This window comes from Alexandromys fortis, unplaced genomic scaffold (assembly GCF_014885135.2).
Source record: "Alexandromys fortis isolate MF-2015 unplaced genomic scaffold, M_Fortis_MF-2015_v1.1 scaffold_3, whole genome shotgun sequence".
Taxonomy (NCBI): domain Eukaryota; kingdom Metazoa; phylum Chordata; class Mammalia; order Rodentia; family Cricetidae; genus Alexandromys; species Alexandromys fortis.
This window is the reverse complement of record NW_026067909.1, coordinates 7,668,376-7,690,390: the sequence shown is the minus strand read 5'-3', so window position 1 is coordinate 7,690,390 and position 22,015 is coordinate 7,668,376. Positions and strand designations below refer to the sequence as shown.

At 50.9% G+C, this 22,015-nt stretch overlaps 1 protein-coding gene across 5 annotated transcripts in view; it reads left to right on the top strand.

Annotated features, from left to right (window-relative positions):
- Positions 1-22,015, top strand: part of Stk32c (serine/threonine kinase 32C) — a 93,606-nt gene that overhangs the window by 47,261 nt on the left and 24,330 nt on the right. For all 5 annotated transcript variants that reach the window (XM_050137889.1, XM_050137887.1, XM_050137886.1 and 2 more), the window contains exon 3: positions 19,915-20,066. In XM_050137889.1, the coding sequence (XP_049993846.1) occupies positions 19,915-20,066 (152 nt within the window). The remainder of the gene's footprint in view (positions 1-19,914; positions 20,067-22,015) is intronic.

Sequence of the window (22,015 nt, the reverse complement as noted above, 5' to 3'; positions counted from 1 at the left end):
TCCTCAGAGAAGCTAGTCCCATCACTGGGGCAAAAAGCTCAGGACGGTCAGGGAAGAAGCAGGGGACTCTGGGCATTTCTGGGTTGTGTCAGCACAACCCTCCTCCACCTTCCGGGCAATGTCTCTGGACTCCTGACTCAGCTGAGCATAGGTGTCCTGGTTTAGCTCTGTAGAACCTTTGTCACCCTGTAACGTTCTGCATCCTAACACCCACCCACTCACAATACTGAAGCCCTCTTGCAGGCTGAGTGATTTCCTCAGTAAGGGGTGCACTGTGGCCTAGAAGGATGGGGGGATCTTAGAAGGGCTGCATTGTGTAGCCTGCTCCCCAATCTGCTCTGACATCCGATGGATCTGCCAACCAAAACAACAGCTCAGGTCACACTGGAGTCCAGAGGCCAGGCTGTACCTGTGTCTGTTTCTTAGGTGCAAGGAGACAGAACTTAGTGTGGTGGCCCAGCCTGCTTTCTCTCAGACCAACCCTGAAGCGCTTGTCCCTCAAGCAGCCGGCTTGCTGAGCCTGTCTCCACTTGCCTTGTTCTTTCTTGGCCAGATCTAACTTCCTGATTGCTGCCTTGTGATAGCTACAGATTGGGGGTAATTATAACTCAAAGAGACTTAACTAGGGCTCTGAAAAGGCTGGAATTAGCCCTCGGCTTCTGCCGCGTAGTGTGCTGTGGATGGACCCCTCCTGAACAGACGTTTCTGTTCAGCTGTCCGGGTACCTCCCTCCCCTCCGGCCTCACAGCTGTCTGGGCTCTGTGTCTATTTAGGCTCTGAAAGCCCTCTCTAAAGAGATTGTACAGCCACCAGAGTACAAGGCACAGGGTGATTGAGGGTGATTAATTGCCTCTACTTCATTGGATCACAAAGGATGGCTGTTCTGGTTGCCCGCAGTGAATGTAAGTCAAAGCAGATGAGCACTTTGCACAGGGTTGAAAACACCACAGGGAGGGTCCCTAACATCCCGGGTCCCAGGGGTTCCTCCAGGCCTACTGCTTGGAAACTGCAAAGATGGTTAGCCTAACTGAGACCAGTTGAAACCCCTCTGTGCTTATGTTGCCAGAGCTACAGAGGGTGCAGGCAGGAAGGACAGGTGTGTGTGTGTGGTGGGGGCGGGGGTGTGGAATAGCGGAGGACAGTGGCTGGAACTGGGTTCAGGGAAGTAGCTGATGGAGGTACTGGAACTGGGCTCAGGAAAGTAGCCATGGGGGTACTGGAACTGGGAGACACAAACTAGGTCTGGAGAGGGCTGAGTTGTCACATCCCAGGATGAAGACTACCATTAGTGGGCTAGCCTGGAGTTGTGGGGAGCAGGGGTAGGTGCTGTTTTCTGGGACTCTTCCTATTTCTGTCCCCTGGGGGTTTTCAGGGTATCCATTACCCAACCCTTCCTGCATCTACTGTCCCCTACATTCCTTCGGGGGGCATTCTTGGTGCTCATGAGGGCATCTGGGGTATCCTGTCCTATGACAAGTTTGCAGAACCCCAAGATTATGGGTCCTCTGACCAAGTCTTGGTTTTGAAAGTTGTTGGCCTGGACACAGGTTGTGGGGGGAGCAGGGAGACAGGCATGTTTTCTGAGCTCATGGGTGGTACTGTTAGAACACTGATCCCAGTTAACTGCCCAGTCAGGCCACCAGGAGTCTTAGGCTGGGTGTCAGAAGAAGGCCTGTCACAGGTCGGGGTCTGTTCTTCCAGCTGCTCTCAGTGGCCACAGTTGTAGACATCACCCAGACAGGAAGGAGTGAGGACCTGGAAAGGAAGATGCGATGTCTGGTAGACCCGAGGATATATCCACTTGTACGGTGTGGTTCAGAGGGTGAGTCACTTTTCTATAGGGGAGATGAAGCCCACTGAAGCCCCACCGAGTGCCAGGCGGTAGCAGGGCATGTGCATCTGAGACCAGTGTTTCCAGTCAGATGTTCCTTTCACCAATGGCTGCTTCACCTGTTGGGGCTATGATTCTTGGAGATAGGCTATGCAAATTTGTTATAAAAGTCCTTGGCTTTTTTTTTTCCCAACTTCTTAAAAAAAAAAACTGGTATATACTACATTTAGCATAATGTTTATCACCTATCCTGTTTTGGGCACACAGTCCCATGTCCCCATGGCCATGTTGTTGTGGGACTGACTTTGACTACTTTCATCTTGCAAAGATGAAGCTGTCTCCATTAAGTGATAACTCTCCCTTGCCCTCGTTCCGGGCCCTGGCAGCAGAGTTCTGCTTCTATCTCTGGTTTTGAGTACCAGGACACCTTGCCTTGGTTATTTCTAGCTTCTGTGACGGAAGCACCACATACTGGATGCTCGGGCAATAAATATCTCTCATAGTTATGGATGCCAGACGTCCAGAATGAAGGCAGATATGGTGTCTGGTGGGGACTGAGTTCCCAGCTGTGTCCTCGCATGGTGGAAAGAGGTCAGAGTTTCCTGGGGTCCCGCCTCAGGGCGTGTCCTGTTCATGAGTCCTCCCACCCTCGCAATCTGCTCCTGTCACCTCATGGCTTAAGATTTCAATGTGCAAATCTGCGGGGACTCAAGCATTCAATAGGAGGTAGTGAGTGGAATTATGCAAAACCTGTCTTTTGTTTCTGGTCGGGGTTTTGTAGCAAAATTCTCAAAGTGTGTCTGCGTTGTAGCTTGTGTCAGAATCCCCTTCCTCTGAAGGTAGAGCGAGCCTACGGATCCTGTGTCCAGTGTTTTCCTGCTGATGGACTCTTAGGTTGCTTCCACAGATGAACCATTGTGGATTCTACTGTAGCCATGAACATGAGTGTTCAGCAGTTTCTGGGTGTTCCTGCTTTAAATTCTGTTGCTCAGGTGCAATCGCCATATTACAGGGCAGTCTTATTTATGACCTTAGAGGAACTGGCATGTTATTCAGCAAAGGCTAAATCGTGTTACTGTCCCAACACAGGACACACTGTTCCTTATCCCTTCCCATACTTGTCAGGGTCGGAGTTTCTGGGTCATAGCCTTCCCAGGGGAAGCGAGAGGCTGTCTCCTTGTGTTTCCCTGATGGGGACAGACAGATCTGCTGATGAAATCTGCCTCAGTAGGAGACTGTGAGGGTAATGTCTAGATGTCTGGGACTCAAGCCTCTGCCGTGGAAGGTCTGGGCTCTCCTGACCTCCTGCTGGAGTGCTGAGGGCTAATTTTGTTGTGATGGGTTTGTTGAGCAGGAAGTCCCTGAAAGTTGTTCCTGGGAGAAGTAGCTGCTGGATTTTATGGAAACAAATCCTTGTTTCCATAAGGTGGAGTGGACTGGGACACACAGGCAGTTGCTTGGGAATATCGCTTAAATCAGGAATATAGAAATTGAAAGATAAACGTTGAATGACTGTCATGGCGGGGAAGATGAAAACTAGAAGGGGAAAAAATAAAAAATAAAAAATAAATAAAAAAAAAAGAAAACTAGAAGGGACTGGTTAAAATGCCCATCATCAGTTTGAACCAGAATGAATGACCTTGGCCCTGACCACCTATGGGAGCCACTTTCTGAACATTGGCTTTGCAGGGTACTTGTTCAAGCATGAACTGGGTGCTCAGGCTCACCCGCAGGTGGCATCAGGCTCTTAGCTCCCTGACTTAGGGTCAGAACTTCACACTCAGCTTTCTTGTTTAACCAGAGCCCGAAGAAACATCCTATGGAATCCTGGACATCCCTCTGGGAAGGGTGTGGCACTGTTGCTGGTTAGACTTGCTCTTCTGCCAGGCTTCCATTCATCCTGGGAATGACAGGCTGGCCTGGAAGAGCAGGAGATATAATCAAATCCACCGGTTACTGAGAACTCGAAGAAGTCACATCTCGGAGCAGAAAGAGAGGAGGCTGGGGATGGGCCAATCTTCATTCTTCAACCATGGCAATAAAATCCTCAGGTGTGAGAATGGAATAAAGCCCCCCTTTTTGGTCCTTGGGGCATCATGACAGCCTGGCTATGTTCAGAGGATGCCAGGAGGGAATGAAGCTTCAGATGGGATACTCTCCTGTCCCCGGCGGTGCCTCTTTCAGAGCTGTGGACCATTCAGGCTCCTCCTATGAGTAGGTGGTCTGTGCGCCTCTTCCCCAGGGGTCTAGGACCTCTGCAGGAGGCAGTACAGCCCTTAGGGTCCTTCCTTGACCCCATCTTCTCCTCAACAAACTGATGCCTAGGGAGTGATGCGGCCCTAACTAATTCTAAGAAAAATCAGGACTCCGAGAAAACACATCTGTTTCCCTGTTGGTATGGCTGCTTTCCAGCCCTTCAACTACAATGCCCTACTTTTCCCCTCATGCCCTCTTGCTTGTCACTCATTTTGACCTAAACCTTAGCATCCTCTCAGGTTGGGAGATGGCTGTATCTGAGAAGCTCACCCTCCCCAAACTTTTCTTGTTTTAATTCCAGAAAATTGGATTCCATCCCCAGCTACCAGTATCAATGGAACATTCTGGGGAGAGAGAGAGAGAGAGAGAGAGAGAGAGAGAGAGAGAGAGCTGACCACAGAGGAAGAAAGAGCTGTATTTATTAGCTTTTAATTTCTTTTGTATAATGGCATCATGGCGAACAAAAATGAGTACTCCAAAATGTCAGGCCTGAGAAGGAGTGCTCCCTCGGAGAGTACATGGCATATCTAGGCCCTCTGTAAGGGGGCAGGCCTTCGTGGACAAGGGAAGACTGATAGTGGGGGGGGGGGGAGAAGGGCCCTGGAGGGTGTGTCTTGAGCAGACCTGGGGCATTCTCAGAAAACCTTTCCTGCTCTTGTTCACTTTCTGTCCTTTATCAAGTGGCAGGCTTGGGGCTGTCACCCGAACCCTTCCTTCCCATGCCCCACATTTTGTTGTTTGTTACATGTTCTTAGAGCGCGTGCTACTCCCTTCTGCACGGTGCTTGGTTCTTGTAGTAAGCAGTTCATTTTTCCATTTGGAAACTTGGTTGGTCTGTGCATCCTAGTGTACACCCTGCCCACCGGCTTTCTCTCTGCAACGACTCCCCAGGCGTGAGGGGAAAGGCTGCTCCCTTGGGCTCCGTTATGGCTGGGCAGAGGCTAGACAGTCTTGAATACAGGACTTGTACCCTATCTGGGGTCCATGCAGTCAAGGTGGTGACCTTGAAGCCTGTGGGCATTTCTTTCTGGGGAGACGGGACCTGGTTCCAGCTTCCAGCGGGTGTGGGACGTTTTAGAGGTGCATTGCCCGTGATCTGCCAACTAGCTCGAGGCTGAATGTTAATGCCAGTGCTAGAAACAGGGCAAGGTGGCAGTGTTGAAGATCCTCTGAGAACTGTTAGCAGTAAGTGGAAGATCAAGGGAGCCCTAGGAAGGACCCAAGGGGATGCCTGACCTTCAAGTCTGGATGTCCTGTAGGAGCCCTAGTCCAAGTGGGGTTTTAGCACCCTGATTGGCTTTGGAAGAACAGGCATAATTTGCTGTTTCGGCAGAAATGTTCCTCCTATGTAGGGCATTATGGGCCATTTCTAATTGAATGGATCTCTCCATCCATCTCTCTCTCTCTAACCCCCCCCCCCCACTGCCCTGGTCACTCTATGTTCCTTAAACCCTCTTTCTCTTTCTTTATGTCCCCAGGCTAAGGCCAGTCCCAGCTCAACACAGAGGCTCCAGGGTGCCTGACACAGTGATTTCTAGGGAGGGAAACCTGGCCTCTTTTTCCCTTACTACAGTCTGGGCATGAAGTCTCCCTGCGAAGGGAGCTGGGCCTAACATTGTGGCTCAGAGCTCTCAGAAGGACTGATGGAGCCATTCTATGGGCAAGGAGGGAGTGCATACCAGTAGGAAGGCTTAGGCCAAAATTCACAGACGAATTCTGTGTTCTTAAGCTTATGGGTAAAAAACAGAGAGTTGGGTGCAAAATGCCTTTGACCATAGTCCCCAACCACTCCAGGAGTTCTGCCCCTTACTGAGTCACCAAATCCTCAGATAGATCCAGAAGAGACTTTAGCCAGAGGAAGATCAACTTCAGATGTGGACATGCAGTTTGGGGACTTTTAGCTGGTGTGAGCCTGGGTCAGGGCCTCCCTTGTCTTTCCCTGATGGATCTGTTTATGTAGCCCCCACCGATGACACCTTGCCTTTGCCCAGCATCTCAGAGGCAAGACAGCACTGTGGTTGCCATGGCAACCTCTCTCAGCGGCTGCATCCTGCCAGGAGTATTGTGGGACATCACTGGGCCTATGGATCACTGAGTCTGTCTGTGGGGAATCTGGTTCTAAGATGCTCCACACAGCAGCAGGGAGTCAGTCATAGCCACAGAGAACTCAGAGGATGTCTGACTTCTGGGATGTGACCCAGTTGTTAATGCTGAATCATGGATCCTAGATCATCCCCGAGGCTGCTGGAGCCGGTTATGCCTACAGCCCGTATGAACCACCCAAGACACCAGGATGAGAAGGTCTTTGGGAGGCAGCCTATGTCAGCTTCGTTGGGCAGATCTATTCTCTGTGTTCACAGCCAGTGGATTCTGATATCAGCAGGATGGAGGGCAGTGTGCTGGCAGCAGCTCACCTTTGATGCTGAAGTCAGTGTCATGTGACTTCCTTTTCTTTCAGATTAGCCCCACCCTTTCCTCCTAAGACATTCAGGGCTTGCATCCTGAATTCTAGGGTTTAGCATCTCAGATCTCTGTGCTGTGGGGGTCAAGGTCAGCCATTGCTTTATGGCCCATCATGGGCCTTGCTGACACAAGGTAGGTAGCATCTCTGGCGAGCATTGCTAATGTAAAAGCTCCAGGTGTGGCCATTAGAGTTAGCAATGTCAGTAACAGCTACAGAAGTCTCTGCCTGCCGCCTGGTGCTGCTGGCCCTGAATATAGCTGCTATGCTCCTTGCATGTGTCTGAGCCCCATTCCCCAGCCTGTGGTCCTACAGCACACAGGGCCTGGCTAACGCACTGGCCTGGTCTGCTCTCACAGATATCCTGCGGAGTCTACCCCACTGGCAGAGGTTGATGAGACCTTCTAGGGCCAAGCACATTTAGCGGGCTAGTGTGCCCTGGAGACCTCAAAACAGCGGCATCTGTTGACTGTGTTGCTTGTGACCTAAGATGGTTTGAAACGGACTCTTGCTTGTGCTTTTGCTGATGCCGTTGATGAAAAGAGAGGGCAGAAAACATGCTCGCCTGCTAGTGGAGGAAGAGAGAGGAGAGAGCAGCCCTTCCAGGAGGACCTGGTGTCCACTTAGAGGACCACAGCAGCAGATGGACTCGGGAGGGCCGTAGAGACCCTCGGCGTGGACAGTAGTCAGGTCTCAGTAAGTTCTGTAGAGGCTGGCCCAGCTACTGTGCTGTGGATGCCAGGCCCAGCCATTGTTGGTTCTTGTACATATTTTCCCAACCTCAGAGCTCAGCCACTCAGGCCCAGGCGGGCTCTGAGATTTAAATTTTGAGTGAACTGTGAACTCTTCTGCCTCGGACCTTCATTGGGAAGTGGTCCTGGGGCACCCAATCTGCCAAATGTCCTTTGAACTTCTCTTCTGTGGGCCTCTAGGCACAGACCCTTCTAGAATCTATCTGGGCCCCATCCTCACTCCAGGAGTCTCCCTGTACCCTCCCATACTGAGGCTGTCCCCACCAGTGGCCTTTCTCCATGAAAGCCAGGGCTGCTGGCCGCAGTAACTTTGAAGAAGGGAAAATGCTAAGGATCAAACAGGACTCCATCCCTTCCAGGATTGGAGGTGAAACCCACAGGGAGTTCTGAGCATAGCTACAGGGGGATTCCTCAAAGGTCAGGAGGTGAAGTGAGCACCAGCCACAAGAAGCTGACCAAGGAGAGGGGCTTCCTCCCTAACTAGATCAGAAGAGGGGTTTTCCTGAGAGCAGTTAGAGAGAGTCTCGGCTGAGGGTACCACCAGGGCTGTGGCAACCCAGGAGTGTCACAGGAGCTCTAGGGTACTATGGGCACCGAGGGTGCCATGGGGACTGTGACATCTGGGAATGCTGTGGCATCAGCAGCCTGTTGCCAGTCCCTCTTCTAAGAGCTCCATTTGCCGCTGCGGGACAAAGACAGCCTCCCGGCCATCGCCCCACAGAGCCAACATGCAGCAGAACATTTATCACATGCTCCTAAGTGGGCCAAAACACGATGTGAACGTGCCGGGCTCACCTCTCAGGGTCACCGAGGCAGTGCTGCTACCTTAAAAATAGCTGTTTCCCTCGCGACGGGCTCAGGCGGAGAGCTCTTGCTTTCTTCCCTGCTTAGGCGTGTGATGGCCATTATCATCCCCTGCTATACCTGGTCCTTGAGTAGCCTTGACTTGGGAGGACCAAATAGGGGTGTTCAACTGAGGGTGGCCCTCCTCACTGTCAGGAGCAGAGTGGTCGCCCTCTGCTTGTTGGGCCCGGAGGAGCTCCTCTTGCTGGTGAAGCTCACGGGGCTGGCGAGCTCAGCTTTCCAGGATACAATTCATGCGTTGAGGTTCACAGGAGGCTGTGGGTGCCTTGCATGAGGTCTAGGCTGCTCACTGTGCACCTCATTTCCTTGTCTGCCTGGGCACTTCAGAGGCCCATCTCTGCTCTGAGACAGCTGATTCAGCTGCCTCTGTGTGCTGCCCCCTTGTGGGAGTCTCATGCCTCTTGATCATTCACAAGTTTCTAGAGACAGTAGAGCAAGAGGAAGGCTATCCCATCTCCTCCTAACCAGGCCTCTGCATAGAGCAGAGCCCAGTGCTGATGCTGACTGTACCTCTCTGCTGATGACTATGAACAGCAGCTCTGGGTCTATCCTGACCGCCCCCGTGGAAGCCAGCCCTCTCTCTTGACTCTCTTATGCATTCAACTGGATTACAGAGAACAGCCAGCCCATCCCTTCCCTCTGTGCTTCAGCTGCTGTCTCCAAGGACACTCTTTAAAACATACCTACAGAACTTTTTCATGCCAAAACAGCCAAGTGTGGTCCTATGAGCACTGGTCAGGATCAGCGTTCTGGTGGCCTCATGACTGTTGTTATTACTACTTCTCTGAGTCAGGTTGACAGTACTTCTATACAAGAGTGGTTTGTTCTTCTTGCTCACTATCTGCCCCTCCTTCCCCTGCTGTGTAATCGTTTTGAGGCCCAGGTTGCTCTGTACTGTGGGACCCTGTCTGTGAGCCCTCTCCATCTCTAGATCATCTGTAACTGAAGACAAGGTGCTGTCACCAGAGAGCCTTGCTCCTGCCTGAGACCTGTGCGCAGCTGACCTTGGCAGCCATTGCCTTTGAGTGCCAACCGCTTATGTATTACAGCCTAGTGTGGGCTGGATTGCATCCTTCCAGACACACCTGTGTAGAATCCATTTTAAATCCACCTCCCACGTCTAGAGGAAGTCCTTACTCTTTGGCTGGTGGTCTTGCTGCCACTAGGGCCTCTTGTTTCTGTCTTAGGTCACTTCTCTAACTTTGAGCGCTCCTGCCTCCATTACTGCCTGGTAAGGACCATGTGGCAATATCAGATGCCTTTGGTCCAGGATGCTGTCCTTCTCTCAAGATCAGCATCATAGCTGCAAAGTCCATTTCCCATGCACACATCACAGGGCCCAGGATTAGGTTCCGTGCACCCCTGGAGGGCATCATTCTGCCAGCCACTTATGTCGTGGTTTGTCGTTAAGTCTGAAGGTGTGCCAACAAGCCCCCTCCGTCCTTCTGCCTCATGCATTAGCCATGCCTGTGTGCTTCTGCAGTGTGTCTCTGGGCTAGTTCCTAGAAGTGGAGTATGTGGGCTGGAGGGTGGTACACACGACTTGTGCTGAAATTGCCAACTCTCCCTGCATAGGGGTGGCACCGTTGTCGTCCACAGGGTGCCTGCCATAGGGCGTGCTGCCAGCTGCTTGGATTTTTGCCAGCCTGACAGACAAGGCACAGCAGCTCACTTAGCTTTGCCTTGCATTTCTCGTATGGTAGTCTAATTTGCCTATTTTTTTCGCTTTCCTCTTTAGTTGGTATTTCTGTTTGTTACTGGAGCTCGATAGATATCTAATAGGAATGCCAACATATTTTCTCAGTTTACTTGCCTTTCAAGTTCATTTATACACTCTTTCCCATACACGGTGTTTTCTTTTATGCAACCATTTTTATTTATTTATTTATTTATTTATTTATCTATCTATCTATTTATTTATTTATTTATTTTTGGTTTTTCGAGACAGGGTTTCTCTGTGGCTTTGGAGCCTGTCCTGGCACTAGCTCTGTAGAACAGGCTGGCCTCGAACTCACAGAGATCCGCCTGCCTCTGCCTCCCGAGTGCTGGGATTAAAGGCGTGCGCCACCATCGCCCGGCTTTTATTTATTTTTTTTAATCAATCATCTTCTAAATTTCTTTTGGATTCAGAAACTAATTTGTCACTACATCTATTTAGAGACATCTTCATATTTTCTTCTCTTGCTTCTTGTCAGGTTAAAACTCATAACCTGGAGTTAATTATTCTGACTTGTCACGTCAGGCATGGATCAAATTTTCATACAACGGCTTAGTTGATCCCAACATCACTTTTTAAAAAGTCTTTTTTTAAATTTAATTTAATTTAATTTTTTTTTACTTAAATTTGAGACACTACCTGTAATGGCACAAGAAGTATCCTTGTGCAGCTTGGTGTGTTTCTTGATTTTCCCTTCTGTACCACTGGCCTGCTGTCTCTCCACATATCAGTGCCTCATTTATGAGGTAACCACTTGGTGTGTGAGAGAGTGTTTCCAGAGTTCTAACTCAGGAGGAAAACCCATCCTCAACGGGCCCAGCATCATGCTGTGAGCTGGAGACCCAGACTGAATGAAAAGGGAAGAAAACAAAGATAAATCCGAGCACCCGCATGTGTTACTGCTTCACGATCCTGTGGGATATGGGGAGTCCCCGCCTCAGGTTTCTGCTACCATGAACTCCATCATGCCTCCTGTACCCTTCCTCACCGTGGTGAACTGTGCCTTATTAAAGCTGTGAGCCAAAATAAATCTTCTGCTTCTGTCAGGTGTCTTGTTACAATGACAACAAGTGACTAATACATCATGACACCCAAAACTTCTCTAGTTCCACCAGCCACTGCCCAGGAAGCAGAGCTTAAGAGTTGAGAAAGCCAAGTCTTTGTCCCCTTGCTCCTCTCTTCCTTGTGTGTGTTCCTCTTGTGTCCCTCTCCTTCCTACATGAAGGTACCTTCTCAAGGGCAAGCATTCCCCTGAAGTCTCTGAGGGACAGAGGTTAGGGGACAGTAAGGGACAGCCGGATGCAGACCCAGGCAAGGGAGTTGGTCTAGGCTGAGGAGAGATGCTGGGCACTGGGGAACGGCAGGAGCTGGTCCAGGAAGGGGCCCCGGATGGGATTTGAGGAGCGCTGACCTCTCAGAGATCAAGATCACAGTGTCTTGGGAGAAGCAGGAGGCTAGTGTGGTCTCTTGCTCTGCCAGGGACTCCCGTGAGTCGTCTGAGCACACTTTTCTGACCTGTCTAGCCCCTGCCCTTCTGTGCTTCTGCAGGGGTTTCTTGGCTGTCTTCGAGGACACTGTTCTCTTTGTGCCTTACCCATATATACCCCTGCCAATGTCTGGCAGCCACCTTCTCCTGGACCCATCCTCTGATTTTTGTTCTGCTGGCATTGACAACCAACAGAATCCTTGGGAAGGCAGGATCCTTACCTGGTCCCCTGTGGTCCAGTCTGCCTTCCCTGGGCTTTTCTACTCCCAGGAGGTGCGTTCATTATAGTGTTCCAAGGCTTTAAGTACCTGTTGTCAGCCCTTTGCTTTCTGGGGAACAAAAATGACTTGGAAAGAAAAAGAGCTTGGGGTGAATCACTTAAATCTACAAGATGCGTAAACAGTGTTCAATTAGAATGGCACTCACACCGCCATTAGTCACCAGCTTATTCCAGGCTGAGCAGTGGCATTTTGCAGGGCGCCCTGCCGCCCCGGGAGCAGCAGGGCTCTCTCCTCTGAGATCTGATCTCACTTCCTCTTTGTCTGGTGTAAGTGGATTATTGAGGATGTGGCCCAGAAAGCCCAGACCAATTTCCTTTGAGGAAACCATCAGTGGGGTCTGCAGGAAAGGCTTAGCTGGAAGAGGCCCTGAGTCTCCTTTCACCTTCTGGGAACATTGCTTTGTGGGACCTGCCACACCTGCAGTTCCTCTAAATCAGGGCAGCAAAAAACTCCTCCATGGAGTCTCTCTCTGTAGGGGCTGGCGCTAGAGGCCAGCAGAGCCAGGCTTTTCTAGCTAGGCTTAAGCCTCCTCAGCTGCCTTCACCAAAGGGCACCTAGGTGCAATTAATGAAGCCCATTCTAAGGGCAAAACTCGGCACCGTCCCTAGCAGCTTTAAGTGTGTCCCCAGTCCAGAGCTCTGTGGCCAGCCTGTGTGGAAAGACAGTGATGGTTTGGATTGCTGAAGGGAAGAGGGGCAAGATCAGCAGATAGGAAAGAGAGAGAAGGTACCCCCAGCTGAGGGTGCACTACAAGTTTAGGCCCAAGTCCTAGCTCCCCAGGGAGCTCTTGTATCGATGATAGGTATGCTTGGGATGGGCATGCAGTCTGACCCCTTGGGACTGAGGCAAATTCCCACCACAGCCAGCTCCAGACAGGCACAGCTCATACCCTCTCTGGAGACTGAGGTCTGATGTAGAAGCAAAACTGACTCTTCCTGCAGGTAAGGGAGAAAGACCCTTGGCCTCTCCTGGCTCCTGGAAGCTATCGAGGTCTCCATGATCTTTAGCAAACATTGGCTTGTGACTGTCTGTCTCCATCATCAGGACCAGTGTGTTCACACCTATCCCATCTCCACGTGGCCTTATCCTTTATGTCTTCCTCTACCTCTCTTTCTTTCTTTCTTTCTTTCTTTCTTTCTTTCTTTCTTTCTTTCTTTCTTTCTTTCTTTCTTTCTTTTTGTGAGGATATCTGCCGTTGATTTAGGGCTTAACCCCATCCATGACCTGCAGACCCTCAGCTTGGTCATGTTTTCAGAGACCCTCACCATAGCCGGACTAGCCTTAGACCTCAGAATTAAGAGCCCAGAGACCCAGGAAAACCCCATCTGCATGCTGCTCCCTTTGCTTCTCTATGGCTCTGTAGCTAGTAGCAGCTCCTGGTGGCTCCTTATTGGGCCCAGTAGTGTGAAAATTATAGACTCTATCTCCCTGGCAGTAGCTGTGGGGTTTCTATGCTGAGTGAGAGAACATGTTTTCCCCAGGGATCCTGCAGACAGGGTCTGTGGTATGTACGTGTGTGTATATGACTGACCCTAGGCGGAGGGGGAGGTATGTAGGCGGCTTTCATAGGAGAGGCACAAAAGCATCAGAATAACCTAGGGCTCTGGATCTGCTAGGCAAAGACTTCTCCCGCCCCCAAAAGGTAGGCCCTCCTTGGGTAATTTCCTGGCCTACCCACTTCTATCTTGGAAGTAATTGGCATTCTCTGCCTCCTGCTTGAGGGTGTATTTGGGGGAGACAAGAAGCCTCTATGTCCGTGCTCTGACTGGCCTGGGCTCGGATTGGCAGGCCCATAATTCTGCTCACTGGGAGCAGAATGAAGCCCCACTCAGAGCAGGGCCTGGAGCCAGGACCAGGTAGGTTGGGTGGCCTGCTGTGACTGACACTTATTTTTATTCTGAAATTTTCAGTAGGCTTTCAAAATAGTAATTTGAGAAAGGATTGTAGCTAGCTGGGGCTGGGGGGTAGGGACAGGAGTCCGCAGTTCCGCACTTGGGCACCTGGGCTTTCTCCAGTGGTGCTGACACTGTGGTCTGCCAACCTGCTGCTGGTTCTGCCGTGGAGTAGGCGTGGCCTCTCAAACCCTCCGGAGTCCTCCGTCCTCACACTTGATGTCCCAGTAGTCACCCCCTACAAAGGCTTTTCCTGTCACATCCATAAAGTAGGGCAAAGTGATCTGTGTCACCCACTTTCTGGAGAGGACCTGCTTAGGACCTGTGGTGAGCGACTGGGTAACTAACGTTCTCCAGCGCCCACTGCCCTACCCACAAGCCACAAAAGCTGTCCCTCAATGCCATCAAAAGGGCTTTCTGCCAGCCTATGCCAAGCATTCTGCCACTGCCCTGTCTGCTGTATGCCCACCTGCCATAACCTTGGAAAAGAGAGAAGGGGTGGGGGGGGGCGAGTGCGTCTCAGAGGGAGGACTCCAGGAACATTGTTGAACTAGCCTCGGACCCAGACAGGCACCTCCAGGGGCCACATGGCTGACCTTTGCAGGTTTCTCTGTGATCACAGAACAACCCCTAAACCTTTCCAGAATGGTCCAGGATGGGTCTCACATACATGAGAAGGTGGCAGAGTGCATACAGACAGATACCCAAAAATGCCTTGGCGCAGAAGCTTTGGGGGCAGCTGAGGCAGGGAGGAACACCTGGAGCTTAGGGAAGGAGCACATGACTTCTGCTTCGTTGCTCCAGGGGGTGAGGGGGGCATTCACATTCATCTACAGCCAACCTCATGACCAGAAAGCCGGGGCCCGGATGCCTAGGCCAGAGGGCCATGTCTAAGGCTGTCTACAGGATAAGAGGTCTAGCCTGGTCTAGGAATCTTAATTAATAAAAAATCCTACAACAGCATCTCTCCCCCTACTGCAGAGGACTGAGGTGACAAATGATCGTTCAGCCCTTGCATCGGTGCCCGAAGGCCATGCCTCCTACAGGGACTGCTGTCGCCAGTAGGGGAACAGAAGATAGGAGGGTGAGGTTGCTGGGTCTCCTTGGTGCTTGCTGACACCTGGAATGTCTGAGTCACAACCTTCTTTTTAAAGACATCTTAAACCAGAGCTGTCATAAGCTCTTCTAATGGGTGCCATCCCCAAATGGGACTTCCCGTTGCCCAGGAGACAGTGGGTGCTGCTGACCTGACCCATGTGCCAATGGGGAGCAGCCCCATGATAGCTCAAAGCCTCTGGACAGAGCTGAGCCCAGGGAGGGCTGCAGTTCTGTGGTCTGCAGGGCAGTAGTGGTGAAGGCCAGTACTTAGGCAGCACCCAAGGTGGTCTGATCAAGAGCTTCCGGCATCACACAGCTACTGACCGGCAAAGGAGCAACCAGATCATGCAGGAGGATTAAACAGGAACAGCTATAAGTATGGTCTAGACAGCTCTCCATTCTGGTCTTGAGTTCTGAATAAGGATGTTGCTTCCCTGCCAATTTAGGGAAAGGATTTCAGCTCTTGCTCTTAGGAGACAGGATGGTCAGTTATTGGCTTATGCCTGTAGTTGGTTGTGTTTTATTCTTTTCGGGGCCCACTACCTGTTTCCCAAATAAACACACATGGAGTCTCATTTATTCTTACGAATGCCTGGCCTTAGCTTGGCTTATTTCTAGCCATCTTTCTTAAATTATCCCATTTACCTTTTGCCACTGGGCCTTTTCTCTTTCTCTGTGTCTGTATACCTTTCTTCTTACTCTGTGGCTTGCTGTGTAGCTGGGTGGCTGGACCCTGGAGTCCTCCTCTTCCTTCTTATGCTCCTCCATCTTCCTCCCAGATTTCTCCTCCCGTTTATCTCTCTGCCTGCCAGCCCGGCCTATCCTTTTTCCTGCCTTGCTATTGGCCATCCTGCTCTTTATTAGGCCAGTCAGGTGTTTTAGGCAGGTAAAGTAACACAGCTTCACAGAGTTAAACAAATGCAACATAAAAGAATGCAGCACATTTTTGCATCATTAAACAAATGTTCCACAACATAAACAAATGTAACACATCTTTGAGCAATGTCCCACAACATATGCCTGTTCTTTTTAAAAGTACCTTTAATTCAAAATAGTCTGTGTGCCAGAGTGGCATAGTTTTAACTCCCTCACTGACCTGTCATTGTGCGCAGTCCCAACTCCATGGTTGACTTGAGGGAAACCCCGTGGGCAGGACTGTTGAATAGGTATATTGTTTAGTACCCACTGGTGGCTGACTTGGCTTGAGTCATAGATTGAGTTGAGGTGCCCCATTCTAGCCCATAAGCTCATTCTGGCAACAGCTTTTGGGCCCTTCCTTACAACTGTACAGTTAGAGTGATGGAGTGCAATTGGTAGCAAGGTCTGTACAAACTCAGAATGCCCAGGAGACCCAACTAGTCTGAGAGGCAGACAGGATTTTTCCGGGACTTGGTAGCCTGTACACAAACCTGGCTGGGCTTGTGCCCGAGCTGATTTTGGGGTGGGTGGACTCTGAGAAGTAGCTAGGTGCTACCTACTGAAGGGTTGCTGAGTCATTCTGAGTTTTCCTTCTTTTTGAACCCTGGCCTTGGGGTTCAGCTCTGCCTGTTGCCCAGGGTCCTGCCTGCAGCTTCCCTCCAGGACATCTGGATCTTCTCACAAGAGGAGGATCTAGCTGCCTTCTCGGCAGGCAAAGAAGTCCTGAGAGAGCATTTGCAGAGCGAGTGTGAACAAGAGGATGATTTGGCTCGCAGTGCCACTTAGACACATTCAGACACATTTGCATAACTGCCCAGTAGCTGTGATTTTCACCTTCTCCTTGCATTATTCTGATTTCTGGGTTACTGACTTAGTTTGACAGTCCATAGAACGCTTACGGGACACAGACAGGTAAGTTAAACTTGGCTGTTGAGGCCCTTTTGGGGAGATTCTGGATTTATGTTCTTATATATCCTGGGCAGCCAGCTAGTGAGTGCTATGGTTTTTTGGAAACAACCTTTGAGTTCTTCCCCCTCCCCCACCTGTGTATGTGTGTTTGTCTTTCCCCTCTTTTCTTTTCCCTTCTGTTTTAGTTAGGGTTTTATTGCTGTAAAGACACCATGAGCGTGGCAACTCTTTTTTTTTTTAATTAAAACTTTTTTGTAGAGAATTTGCAAATAAGAAAAAAAATCACACATCAAAATTAGCCTGACCCAAAGTCTGTGCATTTTAGCAAATGCCTATGGAACTGACACAGACACTATGAAGCGGTGCAGTTTAACATTGGATCTTTATGCTCTAACTAGCCAATATATATATTTTGTATTGATTTTTATTGAGCTCTACATTTTTTTTCTGCTCCCCTCCTCGCCTCTCCCCTCCCCTTCAACCCTCTCCCAAGGTCTGAGCATGGCAATTGTTATGAAGGAAAGTATCGGTCCATTATTATCATGGCAGGAAACATGGTGGCACACAGGCAGACATGGTGCTGGGAAGGAAGCCGGGGTGGTAGTTTTACATCTGGATCTGCAGGCAGCAGGAAGAGCAATGAGGCCACTGGGCCTGGCTTGAGCTTCTGAATGCCGCGCCAGCGCGGGCTGGAACCAAGAGTCTCGGCGGAGGGTGTCCAGGTTGAATGAATACACAGAGCACGAGCTTGAGGTGGAACAGCTTCTTTTTTATTGTCTGCTGGGCTGGTTTTATACCATGGCACCAAATGAGGAGGGGGCTGCGAAGGGACTGTAACCTGACCCTGGCAGGGATCAAGGACTGGTCACCATGCACTTAAAATTCCTTCCTTCCCTGCTCCAGGAGCAGAGGGAATTTATTATGTTTTCCTTGAAGATAAGCACCTCAAATGGGGGCAGGGATATCAACTCGGGGGCTGCAGTTCCCACACTGAAACCTTTAAAGCCCACCCCACTGTGATACGCTTACTTCAACAAGGCCACACCTCCAATACTGCCACTCCTTATGAGTCTATGTGAGTCATTTTTATGCAAGCCACCACATCTTCCTTCCTTTTTTCTTTCTTGTGTTTTAGAGAGTCTTATATGACCTAGGTTAGCCTTAAACTCACAATGTAGCCAAGGTTGGCCTTGAACTGCCTTTATCTCCTCATTGCTGAGTTTACCGGAATGTGCTACCAGTTCTAGTTTTATGGAATGCTGGGGTTTGGACCAGGGCTTTGTACATGTAAGACAGCTGCTCTGTCAACTGAGTTCAGCCCCACTTGGCTTTGAAATTTTTATTAATGAAAGATTTTGGAAGGATCTTTGCCCAAACCTACCTCAGAGATAAGACCCCTCCTCTGAATATCCTCTATGGGCCCTGCACCCCTTACCTGCTCCGATAGGCCTGCTCCTCAAAGGCAATGCTGAGGTAGGGGTGCAGGGATGATGGTGGTCCTTGGACATAGAAGCTGATGCCTATTCAGGCTGAGTGCCTATCCCCAGGCCAGAGTCTCCCCGGGGCATCAGCCCCTGCAGAGGAAGTTTCCGGAAGAGCTTTGCAAGGATCTTTGTAGCCTGCATGGGGAGCTGGCTGTGCTTGTGCCGCTGATGAGTTTTTGTTGAGGTGGATGGGCTCCTGGAGGCAGTCAGATGTTCCCTCCATACCTTGTTGGCATCCCGTCTCAGACTTAGCTCCCTTGGGCTTACGATGCCTGTGGGCAAGGTGTTATGTATGCAGTGTTGCCTTGGAAACTGCAGCTGTGGATACACAGAGGGTGTGTCTCTGGGTGGTGGGAGGATGTGTAGGGCTCAGGACTGAGAGAAGTTGTTCAGCCATTTCCTCCACAGACCCTTCATTCAGGACCAGAGTGCCAGACAGCTCTACTGCCATTGCTGTAAGGCAGGGTTCAAAGAAGCGCCACCGGCTGTCACCAGAACCTCACAATAGAGTGACAAAAACCATAGCCAAGAAGGCTCTGCACAGCTTCCATCCGCCCCGGCTGCTTTTGTCTCCATGGCTCATGTCTAGCTTCTGTGCAGACTGTGTGTCACCCTCCTGTTTATACTGCACAGCTCAGTGTCCTTGCTTGGTGTCCCAGTTGTTGCATGTCACTAAAAGTCCTTTCGGTGACTCTTCAGTGGCTGAGTGGCGGTCATTTAGTTTGCCGTGCCAGGACACCCACCAGTCCTAGAAACCTTTACCTTGTGTGTGTTCCCAGGAAAAGGAATGTGGGTCCCCTCAGAGTGGATCCAGAGGTTTGCTCTGAGGCCAGTGCCATTGGGGTGTATGTCAAGCTCCAAGCTTTCCAGTGACACCTGGGAGTCCTACCCGCCCTGAGGTCCAGAATCATTCTGACCCGCGGCTAGTGTTCCATGAAGCTCTAGAGACCACAGTGTGTAGAAATCCTCGGCAGTGGCTCTGGTTACCTGAGTCACCTGTCCTCAAGAAGGTCACTGTGGCTTGCAGTGGGGGTAGGCGCTGGGGGGCTTGGCACCAGCTTTTTGTGTGTTAATTTCCTGTTTCCTTTTGGGAGTCTTTGTCCTTGGTTCTGATAGACACTTCCTGGCCACAAAGGATACCAGCTGCTCTGCTCACCTTGTTCTCTTCTCACCCATTCTTCTCTGCTAAGTGATGCCAGTCAGCGCTGGGGGTTGACCACGGCAGCGCAGGGCTCAGAAAGCGCCGTGCCTTAAGGACTGTACAGGGCCCTGCTATCATGGACAGTCCCTGCTGGGTGGAAAGGATGGTCCGGTGGTGGGTGGAGGCTTCCTGGACGCACAGTTTTGTGCTAAGTGGGTTCTCCTTTATTCAGGTGATGGTTATCTTGAACGTTAATTTGATGGGAGCTGAAATCAACTAAGAGACACGCCTCTGGAAGGGTCTGTGAGGGCATTTCCAGGAAGCAGAGAGCAGACAGGAAGTAGGGCCAAACCATACCTCCCACCTCCTGCTCCCAAACACAGTGACCTACTTCTCCTAGCGAGGTTCTACCTGTTAAAGCGTCTGCAAGATTCCAAAACAGCGCCACCAGCTGGAGGCTAGGTGCTCAAACACAGGAACGTGTGGAGAGTACATTTCACACTCAAACCAAACCAGAGTCCCCAGCATCTCTCAAAGCTGCCTGCTGATGCAAGCCCTGAGAAGGAAGGGGGTGCTGAAGCTTGGTCAGGTGTGACCACTCACACAGGTTCTGACTGGTGGGAGACTTAGCACTCCTTATGGAACAGCCCACCATGAAGCTAGGACTCTTGTCTGGGGGCACTGAGTCTGGGTTCTGTGGGTCTGTAGAAGGGGCCTGTTCACAGCCTTGTCCCATGGCCGGCTGGGAACCCTGGCTCTTTCAGGGTGGAGGCAACTGAAGAGTCCGGTTTCTGGCATTCTGCTCACTGGCCCTTGGCCCCCAGGTGTGCATCGTGCAGAAGCGGGACACCGAGAAGATGTATGCCATGAAGTACATGAACAAGCAACAATGCATCGAGCGTGACGAGGTCCGCAACGTCTTCCGGGAGCTGGAGATCCTGCAGGAGATCGAGCATGTCTTCCTGGTGAACCTCTGGTGAGCCCACCGAGGGCCTGCCAGGAATGCCCCTCTGGAATGGGACAAGGGGCCCTACTATTCTTTGGCTCTAATACTGCTGGAATGCTCTCCCCTCCCCCCACTGCCGCTAAGTCCTCCCTGCTCCCACCATCTCTTCAGCTTCTGTGCTCAGAGCCTACTGGTTCCAGGGGCCCACGGTGTACTGGGATTTGTATAGACTTTCCCCAGGTCTGCTAGGAGCTAAGAATTTAGCATTCCATGATCACAGCAACGCTTATTAAGGAAAACATTTAACTGGGGCTGGCTTACAGTTTAGAGGTTTAGTCCATTATTGTTATGGGGGAAGCATGGCGGTATGCAGACAGACATGGTGCTGGAGATGTAGCTGAGTGTTTTACATCTGGATCCTGAGGCAGTAGGAAGAGAGATTGAGCCACTGGGCCTGAGCTTCTGAAATCTCCAAGCCCACCCTGGTGATAGACTTCTTTCAGCAAGGCCACACCTACTCCAGCAAGGCCACACCTCCTAATAGTGCCACTTCCTATGAGCCTACAGGTCCATTTCCATTCAGGTCACCACACTGCACAAAATGAGGGCTAGATGCATAAGAACCTGTGAGCTGCTAGGAGATTGATTCCTTCCTCTCCAGGAAGGACCCAGGGTCTGCTCCATTGCAGGACTGCTCCCTGACCCAAAGGGGCCTTTCCCCCTCCAGTACATGGATCTCTCGGACTCAGGGGTTCTCCTTGACTGCTTCCTATAGTGGGCTATACAGACTTCCCACATAGACCGTTCTGTGCTGTACTTCTGGACAGGCATGAGGGACAAAGGCTAGAGGAACCACAAGGTTTCCAACAGTAGGGATCTCTGGCAAAGTAGCCCTTAGAAGTCACAGGTGCCCGCCCCTGTTGGTGACCCTGTGTCCATTAGCAGAGCTTTAGGAAGGACCAGCTAACAGCTGTTTGGGGGTACTGGAAAGCAAGTATGTTCTATTGGACAGTGAACCCAAGACTTGCTGGAGAGCACAGAACCATCCCCCAAACTGCAATCTGCTGTTTTATTTTTGCTACAGTAGGTCAAGAAACTTCAAAGGGGACAGTGGTCATTTCCCAGAGGTGACGCGGTGTGACTCAGTGGCTTCCTTCCTACTCAGACGCTCTAGTGTGCCGTGGCTGTTGTCTTCCAGGCAGGCTGGAGAGTGATAGATTCAGAGAACATTTCTGTGGTTGCACATTCCATCTGGGTGTCAGCACGCTGAGCACCATTCTAAAGTGGGGAGGAGGTCTCAGTGAGAAGTACCCCTCCAACCTGGTCCTGTCATGCTGTAGCTTAGGAGGTCAGGCCTAGGCACAGGGGTGGACCAGGAGAAAGGAGGGTAATCGCTGTCATGTGGGAGCCACACAGTGTTGGCACTGAGATGTCTTGGAAAAAAGGAAGACCAAGATTTTCCTGTTTGGGACCTTAGCAAGCCAACCTCCTCAGACTATCTAAAAGACAGTGTTGCCTAATGGTCAGGTACATGGGTACTGGATTGAGTCTTCTACCATGCTGCAGACAGCACACCCAGTCTCTTTGTTGTTAGTCTCCTCGTCTGTGAGACAGGAGGTCCCCAGTGCTGCTGTGCACAGTGGAACGGGTGTTGGTGTGACTTGGGCCACAAGCCAGGAGTTCAGAATCTATATTACATTCTAGCTTTCCATGCTACATCCCTCTGAGGGATGTCACCTGCCATCTAGGGCTGTGTGCATGGGGCCACCATGACATCCCAGCTCTCTTTGCTCCTTGACCCTCTTCCCGCCCCCTTCCTTGGACTCCTGCTTGGGCCACACCTTCTCCAGGCCACCCTCTCCAGGCCGCCTTCCACTGAGAATGAGAGACGGTGACTAGGGAGGGCAGGGAGTGGGACATACATGAAAGTGAATTCTCTGTAACTTTCTTCTGAGTCAGTTGTGTAAAAATTAGAGTTC